This window comes from Anopheles arabiensis, chromosome 3 (genome assembly GCF_016920715.1).
Source record: "Anopheles arabiensis isolate DONGOLA chromosome 3, AaraD3, whole genome shotgun sequence".
Taxonomy (NCBI): Eukaryota; Metazoa; Arthropoda; class Insecta; order Diptera; family Culicidae; genus Anopheles; species Anopheles arabiensis.
The window spans coordinates 46,187,940-46,209,591 of record NC_053518.1 but is presented as its reverse complement, the minus strand read 5'-3'; the positions used below and the strand labels follow the sequence as shown (position 1 = coordinate 46,209,591).

The 21,652-nt window shown below is 43.8% G+C and overlaps 4 protein-coding genes across 6 annotated transcripts in view; 2 read left to right on the top strand and 2 right to left on the bottom strand.

Annotated features, from left to right (window-relative positions):
• Positions 1-502: 502 nt before the first annotated feature.
• On the top strand, positions 503-3,756 carry LOC120902742 (RUS family member 1). Its single transcript, XM_040311733.1, has 5 exons — positions 503-751; positions 836-1,018; positions 1,103-1,241; positions 1,412-1,723; positions 1,788-3,756. Exons 1-5 carry the CDS (start codon positions 685-687, stop codon positions 2,338-2,340), a joined length of 1,254 nt encoding a protein of 417 aa, XP_040167667.1. The 5' UTR covers positions 503-684; the 3' UTR covers positions 2,341-3,756.
• An 11-nt stretch (positions 3,757-3,767) lies between these two features.
• LOC120902743 (RWD domain-containing protein 4) lies at positions 3,768-4,790 on the bottom strand. Its single transcript, XM_040311734.1, has 3 exons — positions 4,560-4,790; positions 4,384-4,490; positions 3,768-4,307 (listed from the first exon to the last, which is right to left on the bottom strand). The coding sequence occupies exons 1-3, from the start codon at positions 4,665-4,667 to the stop codon at positions 3,911-3,913; spliced, it is 612 nt and encodes a 203-aa protein (XP_040167668.1). The 5' UTR covers positions 4,668-4,790; the 3' UTR covers positions 3,768-3,910.
• Positions 4,791-14,555: 9,765 nt separating this feature from the next.
• On the top strand, positions 14,556-15,696 carry LOC120901599 (probable DNA replication complex GINS protein PSF2). The gene is made up of 2 exons (XM_040309670.1): positions 14,556-14,936; positions 15,001-15,696. The coding sequence occupies exons 1-2, from the start codon at positions 14,692-14,694 to the stop codon at positions 15,371-15,373; spliced, it is 618 nt and encodes a 205-aa protein (XP_040165604.1). The 5' UTR covers positions 14,556-14,691; the 3' UTR covers positions 15,374-15,696.
• Positions 15,697-17,505: 1,809 nt separating this feature from the next.
• Positions 17,506-21,652, bottom strand: part of LOC120903095 (TNF receptor-associated factor 4) — a 30,195-nt gene continuing 26,048 nt past the window's right edge. For all 3 annotated transcript variants that reach the window (XM_040312314.1, XM_040312315.1, XM_040312312.1), the window contains 2 exons: positions 20,786-20,890; positions 17,506-19,996 (listed from right to left, as the gene is read on the bottom strand). In XM_040312314.1, coding sequence (XP_040168248.1) covers positions 18,893-19,996; positions 20,786-20,890 — 1,209 coding nt within the window. In that variant the 3' untranslated portion in view covers positions 17,506-18,892. The remainder of the gene's footprint in view (positions 19,997-20,785; positions 20,891-21,652) is intronic.

The following is a 21,652-nucleotide window of genomic DNA, read 5'->3' as shown; positions in this document are numbered from 1 at the left end:
TTGTGCTTTTTTGCATTTTTTTTAGTTTTTATGTGATAGCTGGAGATTCGTTCTGGGTAATAGGCAATAAAAATCTCATCTTAGGCCCGTATCATTGCTTTTTCACATGCGATTTTTTCGGAAGGACTGTTAAAATTGTTTATGGGATTTGACAGATAACGTCCGACGACGAATCGCAACTCCTTCCGATAAAATCGCATGCGCAAAAGCAGGCCTTGGACGGAAAAAACTTTCATTTCATGTTGTGATTGAAAATCGAAAATAAACTTGTGAAAACGTGTTGCCTGCCCCTGGATTGCAACATGTTCCCACTGCCAAATCTTGTTTCAAAATAATAAGTAAAAATCCTGTTCTTATTTTTCTCAATTTCTTTTTTCAAACAAAGACATTACAGCAAAACTAGGAAATATTTCTCAAACCATTTTTTTTATAATATTTTATCAAGTTAAAAAATCATTAAATGTCAAATACGATGTCCACCTGGTCGCTCACCACACCATCGCAATCGGTTGTCAAGTAGCAGCAGAAAAAATAACAACAAATGGAGCTGTCCGTACTGTACTCATGCAGGAAAAACTAATCTCCAGTTGGTTCTAGGTTTTGTTCGTCCTCATCGATTAGTTAGTTTATGTTTCGTTGCGCTGGTGAATTGTGTTTTACGTACGCGATTGCGTTTGTATCAGCATGAAAATCCACTTCCGCGAACAGTACTGCTCGAATGGAGAGGAAATTCTCTACGTCACGCCGGATCGTAAGCAAAGATAGTTTGGCCCAGCGCAGCCTCCCATGGCTGGTTTATTATTTATTAACGCGTGCAATTTTTCCTCCTCTCCAGACCAAGACACTGTCGTTCGGGTAACAGTTAAGGGTGAACGGCCATCGATACGGAAGCGCTTCAGCTTAAAGCGGTTTTTCCAGCATCTCTTCCTGCCTGTTGGATATCCGGACAGTGTGAGCAGTGACTACTTATCATACCAAAAGTGGGACACGTTGCAGGCTTTCTGTAGCACCATAAGTGGTAAGTTGTAGCGGCTGTGATGACAAACTCCCTTTACAATTTCATGTGTTTAACTCTGTAAATCGCACTCTTTCGTTTGCTTAGGAACGCTAACAACTCATGCAATCCTCAAGGGAGTTGGTGTCGGAAGCGATGCGGCCAACCCACTTTCAGCAACAATTACATGGGTGCTCAAGGATGGTACCGGACATTTGGGTAGAATACTGTTCGCCTGGTGGAAAGGGTAAGCTTGGCAGGGTTGCACTGCTTTCTGTCTTATTAATTTTTGCGATGCGATGTCAATGTCACTCAAGCATGTTATTTCACACGACCCATTTCTCCCGGCGGAGATTGTGTTTCGTGTTTTTAATTTTTTTAAGCTATTTTTAACCTTCATTTCCACTTCCATAACAGTTCGGAATTAGATATCGATTCGAAAAAGTGGCGCATCCGCGCGGATGTACTGAACGATGTTGCGATGGCTATTGATCTGTTCGTGCTGCCGTACTATCCGAAGGCGTCTACGTACATACTTTGTGCAACAACTACCATGAAAGCGATAGTCGGTGTGGCGGGTGGAGCGACCAGATCCGCGCTTACCCAACACCATGCCATACGCGGTAACTTGGCGGACGTAGCATCGAAAGATAGCGCACAGGAAACTTGTGTCAATTTGATTGCCTCCTTTGTAGGGCTTTTCCTTCTCACGTACCTGCAAAATCAAAAGTAAGTTGCTTGCAGCTGAGTCACCAATCGAAGGTGAACTAATTGTTTTGCTTGTCCTTTCTAGGGTGTTGTATGGTTTATTTGCCTTCGTGACACTGATTCACATCTACGCCAATATCAAGGCGGTTAAGGCAGTCTGCTTGCGAACGTTTAATGAAGCACGCTACTTGATCGCACTGGAAGAGTACTTTAAATCCGGAATGATGCTCTCTCCTCAGCAAGTCAACAAGCTGGAAAGAGTCACCGTCGGCCAAACGGTGACACTGACGGCTCGGGTAAAGATCGGATGCTCTGTCCGGGAGCTCACCGAGTTTTATCGCAATTGCTACGATCTGGAAAACCTGATCGCTTGTTTTGATTCGCGAGACAAGTTTCTAATAGCAGAAACGCGCCACTATGTCGGTGTATACCTGCACTTCACGGTGAAACCGCTGGATATTATAAAATCCTACTTTTACGTTGCTTCCTACTTGCAAGACAAGAGCCAGCTGCGCGATCGCTACTGGGAAATACAAAACAAGTGGAACGAATTCCTTAACATGGCTCAGTGCGAGGGATGGAACGTGCATGCGCATTTGCTCAAAACCGATGAGTATCGGCTCGATTGGAGGATATAGACCGCCGTAAGATATCGCCATTATCTGCCCAACTATCTAGTACCAGCGTTCGGCGCAGATTACTGCTGTTCGTAGAGAGGGGGTAGTCCGTTCCTCTTTCGCGTGCTTTCACAATAATGGCACTCAAAAATCCTATGTCCTCCATCGCACTACCATCAGGATTGTATTGTGCAGGATTATAAGCCGAGTGCCAAAGAGACGGTAACGGATGGAAGAACAGCACAGCAACACAACGGAATGGAATAACACAACGACAAATAACAACGAAACCATTTTGTTCTAGTCAGTACGGAGGACGGATCAGACGGAAAGGAAAACACGTCCCAACGACACGCACGCACCTTTTTAGGACCAAACTATGGGAGCACATCGGCAACCGTAGCTCGCATTTTAGAATTAGACGAATGCACTATTTCCATTGTTCTGCAATGTGTAGTAGCGAGTTGACGCAACGGAACGGTCATAGATCCGTAGGATAAACGCAAATGATAGAATTGTTCGTCGTTAAGATTACTTTTAAAAGAAGGATTGAAGTTAGCTCAACAGTTTAACACCAGGCGTTTCAAGCAACATCGACGCCAACGAAAATTCATTTTTGGACTCCATATTTAACACGATACAACAAGCTGTGTAGGGAATTTTAATCATATCAACTACAAATGAACACGCCGTTTGTCAAGACATTTTTCGATCCCCAAACTCCAGTTTTATTACACGACGTAGAAAAGAAATTTGATCCGCTTCAAAGCATTTGATTAATCGATTAAACTTTGAACAATTGCTTTTATTGCCACTTATTCCGTAAAAAAATGCAATAAGCAAGTTAGTTAAGAATATCAAAATGGTGTACCAGATGAGTTTCTGGGTTTTTTTTAAATGAAACTCCAATACAGCAGCAGACTGTTAATCATTCCTCTATGATAGGTTCCAAACACTTTTATCGAGCCGACAGCTGACATGCGATAGTAAGATAGAGAAAGGCAGCACGGTTTTACGCATTAGGCTTTTAGCACAGTTTTAAACGGCATTTTATCAGTGAAAAAATAGCAGCAGAGAACCGAAAACCAAAACTCAAACCGTCTACAAATGTATGCTTCACTGCTGTGATAAAACAGAAATTTAGCGCAATTCAACCGTTTCCAACTTATATTAGTATTTTGGTATAGCAACTTTACACTCTAGAATCCTACCGCTGTTGCACAAAGTAGGAAAAACAATTTACTGCAGTACTGCTAAACACTTTGTTTCATTCGTTTGCCTTGCTGGCGCTTTTTGGGCCATTCTGCCGTCAGCTTATGTTGCAGTTTCTATATGGCAATTTTAACAATCAGCGCTATCGTAGATTTATCATTGCACGAATACCGCAGCAAGTTCTAGATCATAAACGGACAGAATAAACAATTTTCCAAATTGAAACAAACGACGGGTTTCCTTTCCAATCATTCCAATGTAATATCAACGTGTTTGACGTTCACAGTACTTTATTAAGCTATATTGTTCCATTCCATCGGGGTACACAGTTCATTGCATTGACCGCTATGCATAAATAAGCCAGCCTTTCCGCATTGCCCTATTCTGGTTTTCCTCCCGTCTGCGACAAATGTTTGATGATATCAACCCAATTCCAGCCACGCTGCCGGTTACCCTTGCTATCGACACGGTCCCACTGTTTCCGTTTCTGGGCTTTGGTAAGATGTTCCCGTTTCGCATCTCTCTTACCATCTTTCCCTTCGTTCGCTACGCCCTCTTCATCAGAATCGCTATTCGACTGTTCAGCCTCCACACGTGCGTTGGTGGTACCGATGATCATCTGCTGACCATCGCCCGCATTACAGTTTTCATCCGTCAGCAGCTCATCCAGCTTATCCTTTAGGCACTCAAATAATGTGTATGTCATGCCACAACCAATCCATTGCTGCGCTTCTTCATTTAGGATGGAGGCAATCGAATCTTTCGCAGAACGAGAGCTAAACATTACAGTGACAACATGGAACAGTTGTTAAAACTTTCTACGACCCGTTGAAGAGGCATTGTTTCACTTACAGATTTCTGTTATAGAATGTTTCCAGATTGAAGCTGGGCAGCTCATTGGGATAGTTTTCCGTCCAACAGATCTCTAGCAGAAACGATTTGTTACCTTCTTCACCGTACTGAGAACAGAAATAGAGTCTTAGAAAAGTATATTCTTCCGGAAAGTGGACGAGATGCCGGATACCTACTTTGTACTGGTACGTTTCGGAGTTCACCTGCTTGAAGGCACTGTCACCTTCGTATATCGATATGAGAGCTTCCCTTTCGTCATCCTGCATTTCTTTTGCCTCGGACATTGCTAAAAGCAGCTACTAAAACAGCTAAAATTGAATTAAATTAGGTGTGGAACACGAAAAAACAACAAGTGGCATCGGTGGCCACTGTTTATGTTGTTTTTTTTCTGACCGATTTGCTGTCCAAATCTGATAGCTGTGGGAAGGCAGCAACAGAGTGACCAGAAATACCGATTTATCTGTATTCCTACCGATTTTTCATATGCATACCGATTTACAGATAAGCCTCCTAAAACTACCGATTTTTCTTTTTAACCTACCGAAAATCACAGAATTTTGATTTTTCAGTCGTTTAAGCTTATTATGAGGCGCTTGGGATGCTGTTTCAAGGATTGCTAACCTCATTTGTTACTTATCGCGCTGATGCACGTTTGTTTGCCTGGCACTTTTTATTTTTATCCGTTAAAATGTAATGTTCATAATAAGTAGAAAATGTCAGTTGCGTGGATTCCGAGAATTGCTCGTCAAAGAAAATCATTTAAATTTGAATTTGAATCTCGCTGTCGGTGATTAAAGCTTATCCGACAGACAAAGAGAATGAAATTTTCAGGCGAGGGGAAGACATCCAGAAACAACAGGAGACAACCAGAAACACACGGTGGGGGTCCGGCCCAAGATCGGATCCGAAGTCCGTTGTTTTGGGCTAAAAATTAAAAATGGTGGATGGAGCGCTACCACGGAAAGAATGCGCTCTATTGCATGCCTTTAAAATGCACGAGGCGCTCTCACTGAAAAGAACGCTCGCTCGTGCTGTTTCATTGTATTTTCCTTATACCCCTTCCTTTACACGGACTTGGTGCACCCGAATCAAGAGAAAAACTTTAACACATCAAACTTGGTTTATAAAATGTTGTGAGCTAACCTGGAGCGGATGGATTGCTACTAGTAACTCACCGTTGGCGCGTGAGTGATCATCGGTTGATGTGTGCGTGCAATCCATCCGGGGCATCGTTTGCGCGGTCAACGGGGTCGACCGGCGAACACGCCGGCACTTGGCAACTGGCAATTAAGGATAGCGCACGGAAAGGGAACGGCGGGAAACAGTATTCGTTTTTACGTTAGAATAACGTCTTTTATGTTAATACAGTTATATGTTCGTTTATGTTACAAACGCGTGTACCTCTCTGAGTAATAATAACCGAAGAAGAAAAGGAACATATCATAAAAGACGCACACTTTTTCATTCTTTTTGCTAGTAGGGTAAAAAGAAATTGATCGTTAAAATAATGGATTAAATTTAAATGGTTGCGTTCTCAACAGTGCTCCGGCCGAAATCTGCCAATATAATCTGGCCACACTGGTCCGCAGGTCATGCGAGCTTTTTGGCGGCCACCGTCGCAAAACCGTCGCAAAACGTCAAAACCGGCGTCGCATGTACTGCAAACCGACGTCGCCAGCGAGCGAAACTCGCAACGATTTCGAGGCGCTGGCGACGGTCGTTTTTGACGTTTGGCGACGGTTATTGACCTTTCGAGTGAGCTTTTGCCCTGCGGGCCAGTGTGGCCAGATTATATTGGCAGATTTCGGCAGGAGCACTGTTGAGAACGCAACCATTTAACCGTAGAGTTGGCAACCAGATTTACACACGTAAGTTGGCAACCGGCATACCCGGGTATTCCACACGTTTTGATGCAAAAAATTAACGATTTTTATAGGTAAACAATGCTTTCTATATTCTAATGCTGTAAGCAAGTAATGCCGACCATATATTCTCTTTTATTTCATTTATTCATTAAGTTTTTTTCATTTTATTATAAAAATAACGGTCAAATTGATATTTGGAATCGCTTGAATTTGACTCGAAAATAAGCACAATACGAAAAGAGGAAGAAGAGAACGTCATTCTCCATACAAAATGTATGGAATACCCGGGTATGCTGGTTGCCAACTTACGTGGTAAAGTTTAAAAAAAATCAAAATAAAATATTTACCGACTGTTTAAAATTACAATTTATGCACCAAAAAATCAGAAATTAAAAGTTGGGAGGCTACGGAAAATTTCAGGTCAATAAAAGCAATGAATCAAAAGTTATTTCAGTTTAAAGTTAAAAAAAATACCCGGGTATCCGGTTGCCAACTTAAAGGTTAACCAAAGTGAGTGTATATATCAGGTGGGCTTATGGTGTTCTTTCTCCCCAATACATCGACACACAATTTGACGGTTTGCTCCATAACAAAATCTAGTATGCCTTGAAGTTTAAACAAAATCTCGCAAAAATTGTATGTGGTTTTGCTCAGGCGTAGCACAAAGAAAGAAGCCAAAAAAACCTACGCGACGGCCAGTTCTTGGATTAAAATGATGATCTGAAGATTACTGGATAACAACCCTAGTGCCACAAATCCACTAAACGACCACTAAACGGTTTCTAAACGACTCAAGTTCTCTACCTAAACGGAATATAGTTTAGCAGACTTCGTTTAGCAGACGGCAAACGACTCATGCATTCTAAAAATAGCAAAAAAGCTGGTGGCGCTATCTGTTGGAGGGATACCCCCACCTGTTGAGCTTTATCGCTTGGAGGAGAGCTTTCTCATTTCCTCTGTACTGTTGTATGGTTTCGCATTGAAGTTATGCATCGCTAGAACTAGAATGGCGATACGATTGCTTAAATACTAAACTCCAACGGAAACCACCAGCACTGAAGAAAGTGAAATTTGAGTAATGGTCGTTGGTGTTGATACCCGCGTATCTGACCACACGACCATTCATATAGATTGTTGCTCAGAAAGTAAAAAGGCTATATTGGTCATGATAAGATGAAACTTGTCGAAACACATTGCAAGAAAAGGATAGCAATATTATTATGAGTTGTAATACGCCATCTATTGATCAAACCAATGAAGCTGTGGATCTTTCATTTTTTTCTATGAATATTCAATTTCCAGTCGTTTAAGCTTAATCTGTGGCGCTTGGGAACAACACAGTTCCCTAGCAAAATCTGATATATAGGAAACGATTATTGAATCCGTTCAGTCAACGAGCAAGGAGAAGTGTACCAAGCGAACCAAATATGAATTTATACTGAAAGTGAGGAATTTATCAGAGTGCCAGTGCATATGTCCTTTGCTCCTGTTCAACAGACCATCGAAATATCTCAAATATAGAGTAAAATTGTGAAAATTTTGGATAAAGTTAGTAGTGAGTCCATAGAAAATTCATCAAAGCATCCAGTTTGTTATGGATCTAACTGTCAAACCAGGGTTTCTTCCTATTTTCGTTTTTAGACGTCAAATTGCACTGGATAAGCCCACCTGATATATCAACTAATTTTGCATTTAACCTTTGTTTCTATGACCAAAAATACACCCCCATCTTTATGATCACCTACCCGGGTAGGTCATACATTTTGTATGAGAAATTGCTCTTTTGCGTGGTAAATTGATCATATCTTCTGTTTTACACACTTAAAAATATTTCACGACCTCGGTTAAAAAAACTGCCGAAATTTGTTGGCTCTTTCGATTCTTGCTGATATGTCAGTTGAAAAATCCCAGTAGCCGAAAATCAGTACCATTTAAAACTGAAATATCAGTTAAATAAATATTTCAACCGAAACTCGGCAATCCAACTTGCCGAGAACATACGTTAACACTGCTGTCACCGAGATAATCCGTCAAAATAACCGAGATTTCAGCTTTACTGTTTGGATTAGCCGAGGCTCGGTATTTTATCTGTCATTCGCCATTCTGTTAATCTCGTGCTAATGAAACGAAAACCTTTCGGAGTGATGTTGTGATGTAAAAGTAATAGTGTAAAAATATAAGTGAAAATGAGTGTCTCAGCGTGAAAAAAACCGAGTATCAGTAGCGTGCGATCGAGCACGGGTATGGAACGGGGTTGGGGTTAGGAAACTCCATCAGCGCACGCAATCGGTGCTCTTCAGAGCGTCGCTCGGAGCAGTCCCTATTGAAGGATCATATGTGAAAGCTAATCCGATTGGTTCAACCTTAGCCAGGCCGTTCAGACTTCCAGGATTCATTTCCGGTCACCTACACGAGTAAGTAAGTATCAACACTCGACCACGTAAAATCTAAACAGGGTTCACTCAGACTTGTTTCACTCTGCCCGCTTTACAGAACCGTGCCTGTACCAGTGCCCGCTCCTTGCCCGGCTCATTTTCCTGTACATATACCACATCCAAACGCTGTGCCCCATCCGGCGGATGAACCAATGCCTGTCCCTACGCTTCACACCAGAAATCTCATAAGAATAGGGTGACTTTCTGCCGTCCTGCTACAGTAAGGGGCACGATGGTGACATCATGCTGCAGAAGGTGCTCAGACTGCTATGACTATTTCTCCCAGTAAATAATATTGTTTATTTATGTTACCTAAATAAACCCACTTGATACGCAAATAAAACCACTCAAATAAAGATAAAATGTTTTTATATTTAGCCGAAATCTCGATTTGCTCTAACCGAAAATCTCGGTTAAACGTAAACGTCAAAACAAAATGTCATTAACCGAGTCGGCAACAGAAATTTAACCGAGATCTTTGCCGAGATCTCAGTTGTGCAGATCTCGGCAAAAATTTACCGAGATTCGGCAAAAATTTTTAAGAGTGTAGTTATTGAAATAACTTCAAATTTTCAGGAAAGCTTGAAGTTAGCTGTATCTTGGGGGCCGCCTGTATATGAAAAATAATTAGGAAAATCCCTTTTTTATACTGGAAAGAACAAAGTTTTATGCAGTGTTTGAATTTCTATGTAAATATTGATTTGAATTATATTATGGCATGAATTATGGGATTATGGTAACGGGATTAGAAACAGACAACACTTGAAGGCTACAATATAAACAAGGAACTAGATGAGGATTAACTGAACTATGTAATGAATTGTACAAATGATCTCAAACAGACAAGTGAATAAAATTTAGCAAAGTGAAAGTTCAACCGTCTACACGTTATTTTCTTATTCCCAAAATATCACAAGTTTTCCTCAAATTTCACACCCGGTGTAATTTTCTACAAGCAGCTTTCCTGAAAATTTAAAGTTATTTCAATAATTAAAACAGAAGATATGATCAATTTACCATCCAGAAATGCAAACTCCCATACAAAATGTATGACCTTCCCGGGTAGGTGATCATAAAGATGAGGGTGGATTTTTGGTCTTAGAAACGAAGGTTAAATGGTTGCGTTTTCAACAGAGCTCCTGCCGAAATCTGCCAATATAATCTGGCCACACTGGCCCGCAGGGCAAAAGCTCACTCGAAAGGTCAATAACCGTCGCCAAACGTCAAAAACGACCGTCGCCAGCGCCTCGAAATCGTTGCGAGTTTCGCTCGCTGGCGACGTCGGTTTGCAGTACATGCGACGCCGGTTTTGACGTTTTGCGACGGTTTTGCGACGGTGGCCGCCAAAAAGCTCGCCTTGCCCTTGTGGGCAAAGTGACCAGAAATACCGATGTATATATATACAGTGGGGCGCCGTTTATCCGGGTACCTTTTATCCGGCTTTCCGTTTATCCGTGCTGTTGAGAAATGACAGTTCAATACAAAAGTGACATTGCGTTATGAGGAGGATATTTGAAAAAGCGGTTATAAGAGCACATTGTCATCACAAAAAACGCTATAATTCAAGGCAAATTTTAAAAATTCTCTTTCGAAAAACATGAAGTTAATAAACACTGAATTATTTTTATCAAAAAATAAGAGAAATTTCCAAAACATAACCAGGAATTGGTGATAAAATATATCATTTGACCCATTATCCGTGTTATTCGCTTATCCGGGCGAAGTCAAGTCCCGAGAAGCCCGGATAAACGGCGCTCCACTGTAATAAACTAGAACGTATATATAAACTAGAACGTCCTGGGTTCTCTGCTTCCATGGTGGAGTGGTTTAGATCCTACCTAACAGCTCGTAGCTACCGCGTACAAGTTGATTGTTTCTTTTCAACCGTGTTTGAGAGCTCTTCTGGCGTTCCACAGGGTAGCAACCTGGGACCACTACTCTTTTCACTTTTTTTCAATGATGTTACTTCGGCTGTTAGCAACTCTGAATGTTTATTGTACGCTGACGATCTTAAGCTATTCCTTCCAATCCGTGAAGCATCCGATGTTATCTCCCTGCAAAGTTCTGTGAACTGCTTTTCCGACTGGTGTGAGAAAAATGACCTAGTAATATCTGTCGATAAATGTATGTGTGTGTCGTTCCACCGAACTGTCTGTCCCATAACCCATAACAATAATATTTCTGGAACCATACTGCAACGCTGCCAGACTTTTAGGGGCTTTGGCGTTACCTTAGACTGTAAATTGAATTTTCATCAACACTACTACGATATTTTAGACAAGGCCAACAAAATGGTAGGTTTCATTCGCAGACAATCGAGAGAATTTTCCGACCCACACTGCCTTTTAATGTTGTACAAGTCTCTTGTTTGTCCACTGCTTGAGTCTTGTCCTGTAGTATGGTCTCCTTCATCCAGCTTTTGGTCCAAAAAATTGGAGTGTCGCAATCTTGATCCTTGTCCGTCTTATGAAACAAGGTGTTTACTGTTTGGGTTAGAGACGCTGGAAAAGAGACGAGAAGTAGCTCAGCAGAAATTTATGTCTAAGCTAATTTTAGGTGAGACTGACGCACCCGAACTACTAGCTAGAATTAACTTAAATGTACCCTCTAGAACATTTCGTAACTATTGACTACTTAAAACCCAACTGGCTAGACGTGCTTATAGTGAAAATGATCCCATGACTGCGATTGCTCTTAAATTTAACGCTAATTATGATAATTTTGACTGGCATCACGCGACTCATTTTTAAACTGTTTACTATTTTTGTGATATTTGTGGGGCTTGGCTAAAACGATGTTGTACTTATTTAAAACAATACAATAATATAATTTATTAATCCTAAGCCCTTTTTGTGCGTGACCGTCCCGCTCGGCCGCCTTATTCCAAGAGAGCACGATCGTCCTTTCGATCGTGCTGAGTGGCCTCTCGGTTCGCTGAGTGACCAGCCAGTCGGAGCCGAACTGTTTGCGCAGGTTGGCTCACTTATCGCATTTCGCCCTAAAACGCCTCCATAACATCTCCCTCTCTTAAAATGTACGGTACACCTCGAACCGACTGGGCAATCTTCTATTGCGAGAAGAGCGTCGTGGTTCCTGTACCCGATTTCAGCTTTCTAGGACGTGCGGTTGCCTTTCTTCTAAATATTTGCGTAGACGATGCGCTGAGCCAACCCCTGATGCCATTTTGTTGTTGCTGCAAGACCACTTGTTTATACAACTTGTTTTTCTTTTTCAAACAGCCTTCTTTTAAAGTGTTTTCTGTGTTAGAGTGCTCTTTTACTTCTGCCAATCCCTTTTCTTTTTTTTGGCTGTAATCTGTTTGTGCTTTGTAAATGCTCGAGATACGTGCTGTATGGTTATTAATTAATTGATCATGACTTGGTATTCTTGCTTGATTGTGTTGCTCATGTACTACACTCCTTTTATTTTAGTTGAGGATTCTGACCATAACTGTCGCTATTATTTTGTTCTCCTTTTGAATTCTTGAATGATAATTTATCGTTTAGGCATTTCTTTTGCACATGGGGATTGCAACCCACTCTCTCTTTAAACAAAATAGATCGCCTTTTTTCATGAAACGTGCAAGCTGTGGTCTATACGACACTATTGTTGATCAACTTTCCTTTAAGCATGCGTTACTTTCTGTTATATTGGTTTCGTTTCTTTTTTTTATCACATTCCTTTTTATGCATCTCATTTTATATATTCCATTTTCTCTTTTTTTTTTTGTTATTTAGCAGTCGTTGTTCCGTTTGTTAAATAATAATCGTTGCCTGATCCTTTAAAAACGCTGGGATATTCTAAACCTTTAGCAATTGGTGTCGTTGTTGAAACTGATTCACAGTACGCATTCATTGGTAACGATCCCAGGTTAAAAGATTCTATTACGTCTGCACCTAATAATAAAAGATTTACGCGAGCTACCCGTATTGTGGCTGTTTTCGTAATTCCTCCAACCGTAATAATTCCTTCGAATTCCCCGTCTATGTGAAGGTTAGCTCCTGACACTGTCTTTGTTCTTATCTCGCATGCATTTAATAAAGGTTCTCCTAAGCTTTTCCACATGGGTCGATTTATGATCGTGATATCGGACCCCGTATCGAGTTGCAACCTGGCATTCTTCCCATTTATTTGCACGTTTACGTACTTACGGTTTACTGCGACTGCACAAGCATTCACCGTGACGATTTTAGCCTCCGCTGATGGGCTGTGCCGAAACTTTCCGAATCGACTTGCAGAGAGAAGGTATTGCAGTGTCCTTCTCGGTGCCCTTCTATTCCGCAATCTTGACACGTGTGCGATTTGTATTCGCAGTCTTGCACCCAATGTCTATTGCCACAAAGCCAGCATGGTCGGCTGGGCTGGGTGTTCCGTGCGGGAGGACGCTGCTTATCATATCTTTGGACATTATTTCTTCTGGGGAATTGCCGGTGCTGAAAACTCGAATTGTTAGCTTTAGTATGGTTATTTAATATTTTTGTATTATTGTTGTTATGCAATGCGAGTACTTGCCGTTCATTTTCTTGTATCATTGCGCTGTCTCTTTTTAGTGCGGCAATGCAACTACAATCCTCTGACAGTTGCTGCAACGTAATCTGCTCTCGATCCTCGATTTTCGCCAACAATCTGGTTCGCACTTCGACGTCTCGTTCTTCTCTTAATCCACAAACGAATAAGAGGCACTTTAGCTGCTCCTCGTCAAGCTTGTTGAGCTCGAACTCTACGCATGATTTATTCACACGGCATGCGTAGGTAAGCAGATCCTCTTCAGGTTTCCTTGTAAGCTGCAAACACCTGTACCTTTTGCTTATCAAGGATTCCTGTACGTCGAACAGCACAGCGAGCTTTGCGATCGTCTCCTTGAATGAAAATTCATTTGAACGCCGGGGCAGGATAAACGACAAATACCGATCATGCTCGGCTGCACCTAGCTTCCTTAAAAGAAGTCGCACTTTTGCTGCATCACTTAACCGACAAGCATCCTCGTTGAACAGCTCCTCGTACCGGGAAAACCATGTTCTGAAGGTGATGCCAGCTTCAGGATCGAACAGAAATTCCATAATCGAATTGGCTAATGTTTTCGTTGCTTGCTCTGGATTAAAATTTGGCGTAACTACGGTTTGGCTTATTTGCTGGGCCATTAGTTGCTGCATCATTTTCAGCGTTTGCAGGAGTACGGCGTTATCCACTACAGCTGAGCCCGTTTGCGATGGCGGTTGCACAAATTGCGATGGCGCTGATACCGGCTGCGCTGATGCGGGTCCCAATTGCGATGGCGGATAGAGGTGTCCGTTTGGGGACACCTGATGATGGGACGCTACTTCGTGCACGGAGGGAACGTGCGGCTGCGATGCTCCGGGTTGCTGCATCACCGCCGGGTTGAAAAATCCAGGTCGGCCTAAAGATGCACGTCGCTGCTCCTCCTCCGTCGGTAAATCCATCGTTGCTTATATATATATATATATATATATATATATATATATATATATATATATATATATATATATATATATATATATATATATATATATATATATATCTCAATTAATTTAGTTATTATTTTTGATTATTTTGGGGGAATTATTTTGGAGGACAAACAATTAAATCAATCTAAATAATCCAGCGAAAATGAAATGACAGCACGTACGATAAAATCGTATCCAAGGAGCACTGCTGCGGTCCTAAGCGGTCGCGTGGAGCCCCGAGAAAAAGAACTTGTCACTACAAAAAAAATGTGCATCTTAGTCCTTCTTTGGCTTACAATTCCAATTTTCAGATCGACACTTCAGAAAAATCTTCATTTGTGTAACCGCTTTGACTTCTTTTAAGTTTAAGTTTTAACCTACCGAAAACTACCGATAAAATTTTGATGCGCCTACCGAAAACCGCCAAAATAATCTGGCCACACTGGACAGCAAGCTCCTGACATTACAGACGTTGTGTCACAAAAGCGCGCAAAATGCTCTGTGTTGAAAGTGTTTTAATTGGAACGTGCAGGAGCGCAACAGATGGAACCGGCCGAGTTAGAGTTTATCGGTGAAAACTCCCTAATTAGTGTGATACCCAACTTTAACCATGATTCCATCTATCTCATATCGGGCACTATCGAACCATTCCGAGGAGGCACGCCGCTTTATGTACCGCTGTGGCTGGGAATACATCTTCGCCAACAACAAAAGTGTCGCATCGTAGCACCGAACTGGATGGATATTGATCTGCTGGAAGATATTAAGGAAACGGAGAAACGCATCAGGTATAGTATTCCGTCAATGGTGCCCGCAACGATTTTGCTTACACACGATACGATTCATTTGCAGTACCTTTACCAAAATGCCCAGCCCCAACTATATGGTGGAAGCTAAATTGATTCTCAATACCGCACCGGAAGACGTTCCCTCGTCCGATGGCATCAAAACGCTCATCAAGGATATCTACGATGTGCGCTGCGCTAAGCTGCGTACCACGGTGGAAAACTTCATCAAAAGCGAAGGGTCACATACGGTGAATTTGGAAAATGTAACTGTGCTGGAGCTGCACACCATTCAACCGTTGCTGCCCCATGCAATGGACTTGCTTGGTCGGATAGAACAAACGAGGAAGGTTGTACGTTCGATGAACACAACAACACAATCGTTCAGCTTCGGCGGTACGAGCGGGCTGGGATCGTCCGGTTCATCCAGACCTTGGTAATGTATTCTCAGAACTAATACTAAAGCAGTAAGGATAAAATCAACTTAAAAAAGGATTGTCCACTAAATGTCTAAAGCCAGAGAGTAAGTTTATAGATTAATGTTTAGTAAGTTATGTGTATCTTATCGTACCAGTCAGGGATACTGTTTTCAATCAATAACACTCCAGTGGGTGTAGGAAAAAGCTGTAAATTTATTGTCTTTTTTCATTTATCTGTTCACATGTTCAAATCATAATGTGGGCTTAAAAGAAAGTAAAAGCTTTTTTCTTGTAAAAAAGTGATTGTGAATAAAATATATACTTTCATGTAAAAGGCCAACCAACCATAATGTATTGTGTATCACTTCAACTCATAATTCCTAATTTATTATAAATTTTCATTTAAAGTTTGATTCACATTTAAAAAAAATACTTATTTAGTAGTTCTAAGATGAGATGAACTAAAATACCGAGATTAGACAAAAAATCATTTAAATTTATTGAATGTATGTTTCATCTATTTGATATTAGTTTTATTGCGCTGCAAATCAAATCCAAAAAAATTAACCAATGGTAACTTATGAACTTTATTAACAACTTTTGTCTGTTAGTGGGTGCATAGAAGTGAAGGGCAAAACGCCTTCGAAGCCCGAGCCGGCTCCGACCGGCTCCAGACAATTTCGGAGCCGGCTCCGGATCTCATTGGAACCAAAGTTTATAAGAGGGACGGGACCAACGAATGCTCCACAACGTTATGCATGTCAATTAGTGGTGGGAGCTCGGAATCGGACCTACCTGATTCCGATTCCGTGTTCGGAATCAATTCCGGAGCCGATTCCGATGCTGGAATCGATTCCGATTCCGGAGTCGATTCCGGAGCCGATTCCAGAGCCGATTCCAGAGCCGATTCCGGAACCGATTCCGGAGCCGATTCCGGAGCCGATTCCGGAGAAGATTCTGGAGCCGATTTCGGAGCCGATTCCGGAGCCGATACCGAAGTTGGCTCCGGAGCCGATTCCGGAGTTGGCTCCGGAGCCGATTCCGGTGTTGGCTCCGGAGCCGATTCCGGTGTTGACTCCGGAGCGAAATCAGTCCGGGAATCTCCATGAGAATGGAAATTTACAAGTAAATTTGGATTTTTGCGGTTATCAATAAGTAGTATGATTGGACCCAAACGCCTTTTTTATGGCGATGCCGAAACTGACTCCGTTTGGTAGCCGATTCTAATTTATGAGCCACTTCCGATTCGAGAGCCGACTTCGATTCCGAAACCGATTCTGGAGTCGATTCCGGAGTCGATTCCGGAACCGACTCCGATTCCGGAGCCGATTCCGGAGTCGATTCCGGAGTTGATTCCGGAACCGATTCCTTTTCCGGAGCCGATTCCGGAGCCGATTCCGGAGTCGATTCCGGAACCGATTCCTATTCCGGAGCCGATTCCGGAATCATCTCTGGAGCCGATTCCGGAGTCGATTCCGATTCCGGAGCCGATTCCGGAATCGATTCCGGAAACTGATTCCGGACCTACTATCCGGAATCGATTCCAGAAAACTGCGGAGCTAGCCGGAATCGATTCCGACAAAAACTTCATTTTTCCCATCACTAATGTCAATATTGCAAAAACATCGGGTGTTCGCTTCCACACTTTCGAGAAGATAGATTCATATTTTTACGCTGTCATACAATCCTGTCTCTATTGGACCGAAGCCGTTGGTCCAGAGCCGGCTTCGGAACCGTTTGTACGCTCCGAAACGCCCATCACTAGTGCAAAGAGTTCGGGGCGACCGAAATTGTCAGTAGGTGCAAGATAGGATAAGCGATTTCAATATGTTGGTCTAACGAGTTCGGGTCGGATCGGGCCAAATTAGGTTTAATCCAACCCGTGGGTGTTACGCGTTCATGTGGCTTCAATGATAAGAATGTTCAAGAAAGCTTAAATGCTTCCGACTCACTTTTGCAACAGCTTTAGGTCGGTTCCTGAACCTTCTTCATCACCAACGGGTCGGAATCGCTAAAGCTTTCTTGCACCTACCAGAATCGTTCCACTTGTAGATTCCGGGTCAACTCGAACAACCCGCTCATCATCACCAACACCAAATGTTACACATGTGATATAATTAAAAATGCTTAAAAATTTAAAAAAAACACAAAACTTTTTAATTTTTTACTTAAATCAGTCAATTGTACACACTCAGTTGTATTTCGAGCTTTGTATGGTTTGATCTTTGTAATGACTAACGTAACGAATATACTACCCGAATTGATAATGCTTTTACACGTTCTTATGGTCTACCGGTATTTAGTTTAACATCAACTTAACCCTACCGACGCACGACATAGCACGCCTTGGATTAGTCTTACTGTGCGACAGAAATGGTTTTCTAGCTAAATGGGCTGGATTTGCTTGCCTTGCTGCGTGGGGAAGAGCGTAGCACTGTGAGGCCAGCGTCTTCCCTTAGCCAAGGCTGCAATCTCCATTTGAAATGAGTGAAATTATAACGAACTGAAAAATGAAACGAAACAAAAGAGCTTACTTCTTACCAACTAACTACTGTTGAACGGTTTACAGCATTCCCGATCGTGTTTTCTTCAACAGAAAAGTACCTAAATGCTTCACCGCTATTGACACCTTAAAGCTAATGACTCGAATCAAAAGAAAAGTGTTACGATTAGTAAGAGTTACACGCTGAGCTGATGCTTCTGTGTCAAGCGCGTCTTTCAGTATTGACGATCGCCGTCAATCAGAAGACGACAGAGAGCGATTTAATAGGCATAATTTGCTTCTACTCTACTAGTAAGTTACTATCATACAAGCAAACAGTTCAGGTTTCTGCTAGCCAAAAGGTGTACTATATTGTATCTTGCACAAAGACACAACGTTGCGCATAACGTTGCTTTTGTAGTCATTATTGAAAGCTTTTTGATTGCGATTAAAACTTTGCCCCAAACTTTTGCCGTTTTTTGCTGTACACAAAGTAATCGAAACAATTTGTTTTCTTGTGGTTTTTTCCCCTCTGTTTGCACTCGCTCGCCTACGCTTTGCTTACGCAACTAGACTTATTCTAAAGTGTTCCACGCCGTGTAGACGCGTTGTTCGTGTCCTTACAAGCAACTATGAGATTTCGAAGCTGATTTTCGTTTTTAGTGTGATTGGTACACCGTGTTCTCTTACAAGCAAACGGTCCTGGAGACTGTCCCCTGGGTCCAGGGGCGCAGTATCCCGCTCCATTCCGGCCGACGGAAACGGAGCGCGAACCAGCGCCCTGCGGCCAATCCCCAGTGCGTGCGCCATCGCGTAGCAGCTTCTCTCGCCGGGAGAGAACTACCCGATTTGGCCCACACGAATGACTAAGGCGGGAGGATGAGGATGATTGTTACGCTGTCTGACGGGGTCAACGGGACAACTATGTACAATGTGGTTGGGGATGAGGTGGACCAAGCAGGTTCTTGGAAGGAGGTGGGGGTGAGTGTGCGCGCATATAAGTTTATCTATACTATGTACACATCATTGGACTTTTGCTCTTTTGCCTTTGCTCCCTCTTACACTGCCACTATCTTGCTTGGGTCGACCTTTACGCGCAGAAACACGGTGTCATCCCGCACGAACGGGCGCCTGTTGAGCAGCTCGTGGGAAACAAATCGTGGAAAGCCGAACCCGAGCGCATCCGGCTCGGTCGATGGACGCTGGAAGTTCTCCCACGTCGGATCTGGCACAAACGATTCCGCGACGCCTCCCTGGCCGCCGCCGCCGCTTCCGAGCGTTCCCTGCTCGAACAGCGTGAAGGTGACGGAGTGGGAGAATGGCCACTTTAGCAGGGCATCGTACTCGCCCGGCAGCACCTTGATGTACACGGACACGTGCGTTCCCTCGCCCGGCCCGTTGCCGTTGAGGAACATCGACGCCTGCAGCTTGTAGCCGTACTGGCTGGTGTAGAACGGTGGCGACACCAGCTCCAGCCCGTCCTTCGTCTTCGCTTCCTGCATTTTCACCGACCAGTCGGTGATCTTCCACAGCAGCGTGCCGGTGTAGTTGGTGCTCAGCTTCGCCATGGCGCTCTTCAGCATGTTGATCTGCTGTCCCTGCCGGCCCGACAATGCCACCATCAGCGACAGATGCGCGGACGTGTTCGCCTCCAGATGCGCCTCCAGCAGGTGGCGCGGACCCTTGAAGCGGCATCCGGCCTCCTTGAACGTGCACGGCACCGTCAGCGCTTTGCACTCGTCGCGCAGATGCGCATCGAGATCGGCGCGCGCGAACGGCCCCGCGTCGCACCGCTGCGGACAGGGGATGGGGCTGCGCGGACAGGTAGCGCCATGGGCGGCCAGCGTGTCGGCACAGAACTCGCGGCCACAGTGCGGACAGCGGCGCAAACGTTTCGCACAGTCTTTGGCACGATGGATGGACATGCGGCCGCGGAGTACGCGCGTGCCACACTTGGACTCGCAGTAGATCGGTTCCGAGCTGCAGGTGCCGGCGTGCTCCTCCAGCCCAATGCCGGTGAACTCCACGTTGCAGAACTCGCAGATGGCACGGCGCAGGATGCAGGTGAACGCCAGATGGTCCGTCATCATTACGCGTGGTATCTGGGAGCCGCACTTGTTCGGGCACTGGATGGCATCGTGCTTGCAGGTATTCAGATGTGCCTGGAGGGAGCAATAAGAAAAAAGAGAGGGGGAAACGTATTAGAAAAATGAAAGGTAAGTGTGCATGTCGTCAATATCATCTATGGTTTAGCTAGTCCTCCTCAAGCAAACTCAACTCCGACAAACATCACTGAAGTCGTCATTTATATAAAAGGGCGTTCGATGGTGGATTTCTAACAAACGCAAACGTTTGCGTAGGCCGGCTCGCGCTACAAAAGAGCAACGATTAATTAACTTAAGCACACGGGCACAATTCGAAAGGCCGACCCGCCACACGAAACGATTCGATTCTTGTGGGCTGTGTGGTGTGTTGTGTGCCGGAGAAACATACAGGGTCACCAGCCACGCGCGCGCAGTACTGACCCGCGCAGGCCCGCTCGCTTTCGTCACCTGCTGCTACCGCCGAGCGCGAGGATCAAACGATCGTCAAACCTGTTTCCCATGGCACCCCGCCTGCGCACGCATTCTCACAGTTGCGGATTACTGCTAGTTGCGCACAAGGTAGTAAGAGGTACGCTAAGCTGCTCTAATCGAGCGCGCTCGCCGCCGTGCGTCTTTCGCGTGGAGCTCGCTCTCTCCTAAGCAATTTTCTTCATTTCTTCTGCAACTCTTCTACAGCTACAGCGCTCCACAGAGTGTTTGTGCACTTTCATTCGTTCATCCCGAATGAAGAGATAGCGGAGAAAAACGCACTGAAGCGCTGGTTTGCATACGTGAGCGGATACACTCGGGGAAACAAAAACGAACGAACGAACGAACGAACACGTAAAAGACTGTCGCAATAATCACCTTCAATTTCCTCAACTCGTCAGACCATTTGCAGCCTTGCTTGTGATGAATGCAGAATACCAATGAGCCCATGATGGCCTTCTCGGACTCGGGATCGGGATAGATCTGTGAAAAAGAGAGAGAGAGAGAGAAAGAAGAAAGGAAAAAAAAAACAAAAAATTAAAACATTGCAACTGATGAAGGTAAATGCGTCATCGAAATGGCTGAGCAAAAGAACACAATAAGCGAAAAAGATGACTCTAAAAGCCCCAAAGAAACTCTCACATTTGAAGCCAAGAACATTGAGCATATTAGCGACACAGACACACGATATTCACGACTCTTCCGGCGCAATCACACAGCAGGGACACTACGACTTCCAGGATCTTTGACCGCGTGGCCATTGAGCATAAACAGGGTGTGGTGTTGGGGCATGAAGGCGCTCACATTAGAACGCGATGCGCACCAGACAGGCCAATTCATTTCATCGCCACCGAACGGAAATCAAAACAGAATAATCAAAAATAGTTTCCAGTCAAATCCGTTTGGTCATCGGTGCCCCGCCAACGGTCGCGGATCAACGAAGGGAACGAAGGAGCCGGTCAAGTGTGCCGCCACTGTTCCTCGCGCGCACACACACACACAGCTACAGACGAACAGAAGGAAGGAAAGAAACCTTTTCGATGCTAAAAGCTCCGCCGCTACTGGCCCGGGCGAGAGACCATTTCCTTCTCAGCAGCGCCCGTTAAGCATACACGCTTACGGGTCGGTCTCCCACCCCGTGTGTTGGTTTGTTCCAGCAAAATACCGTTCAATCCTCAGAAACGCCTAAAACGCGAGCAGAGGCGGGTGCAGTGTGAGAGGGCTTGGCAAGGGGAAGAAGACCTT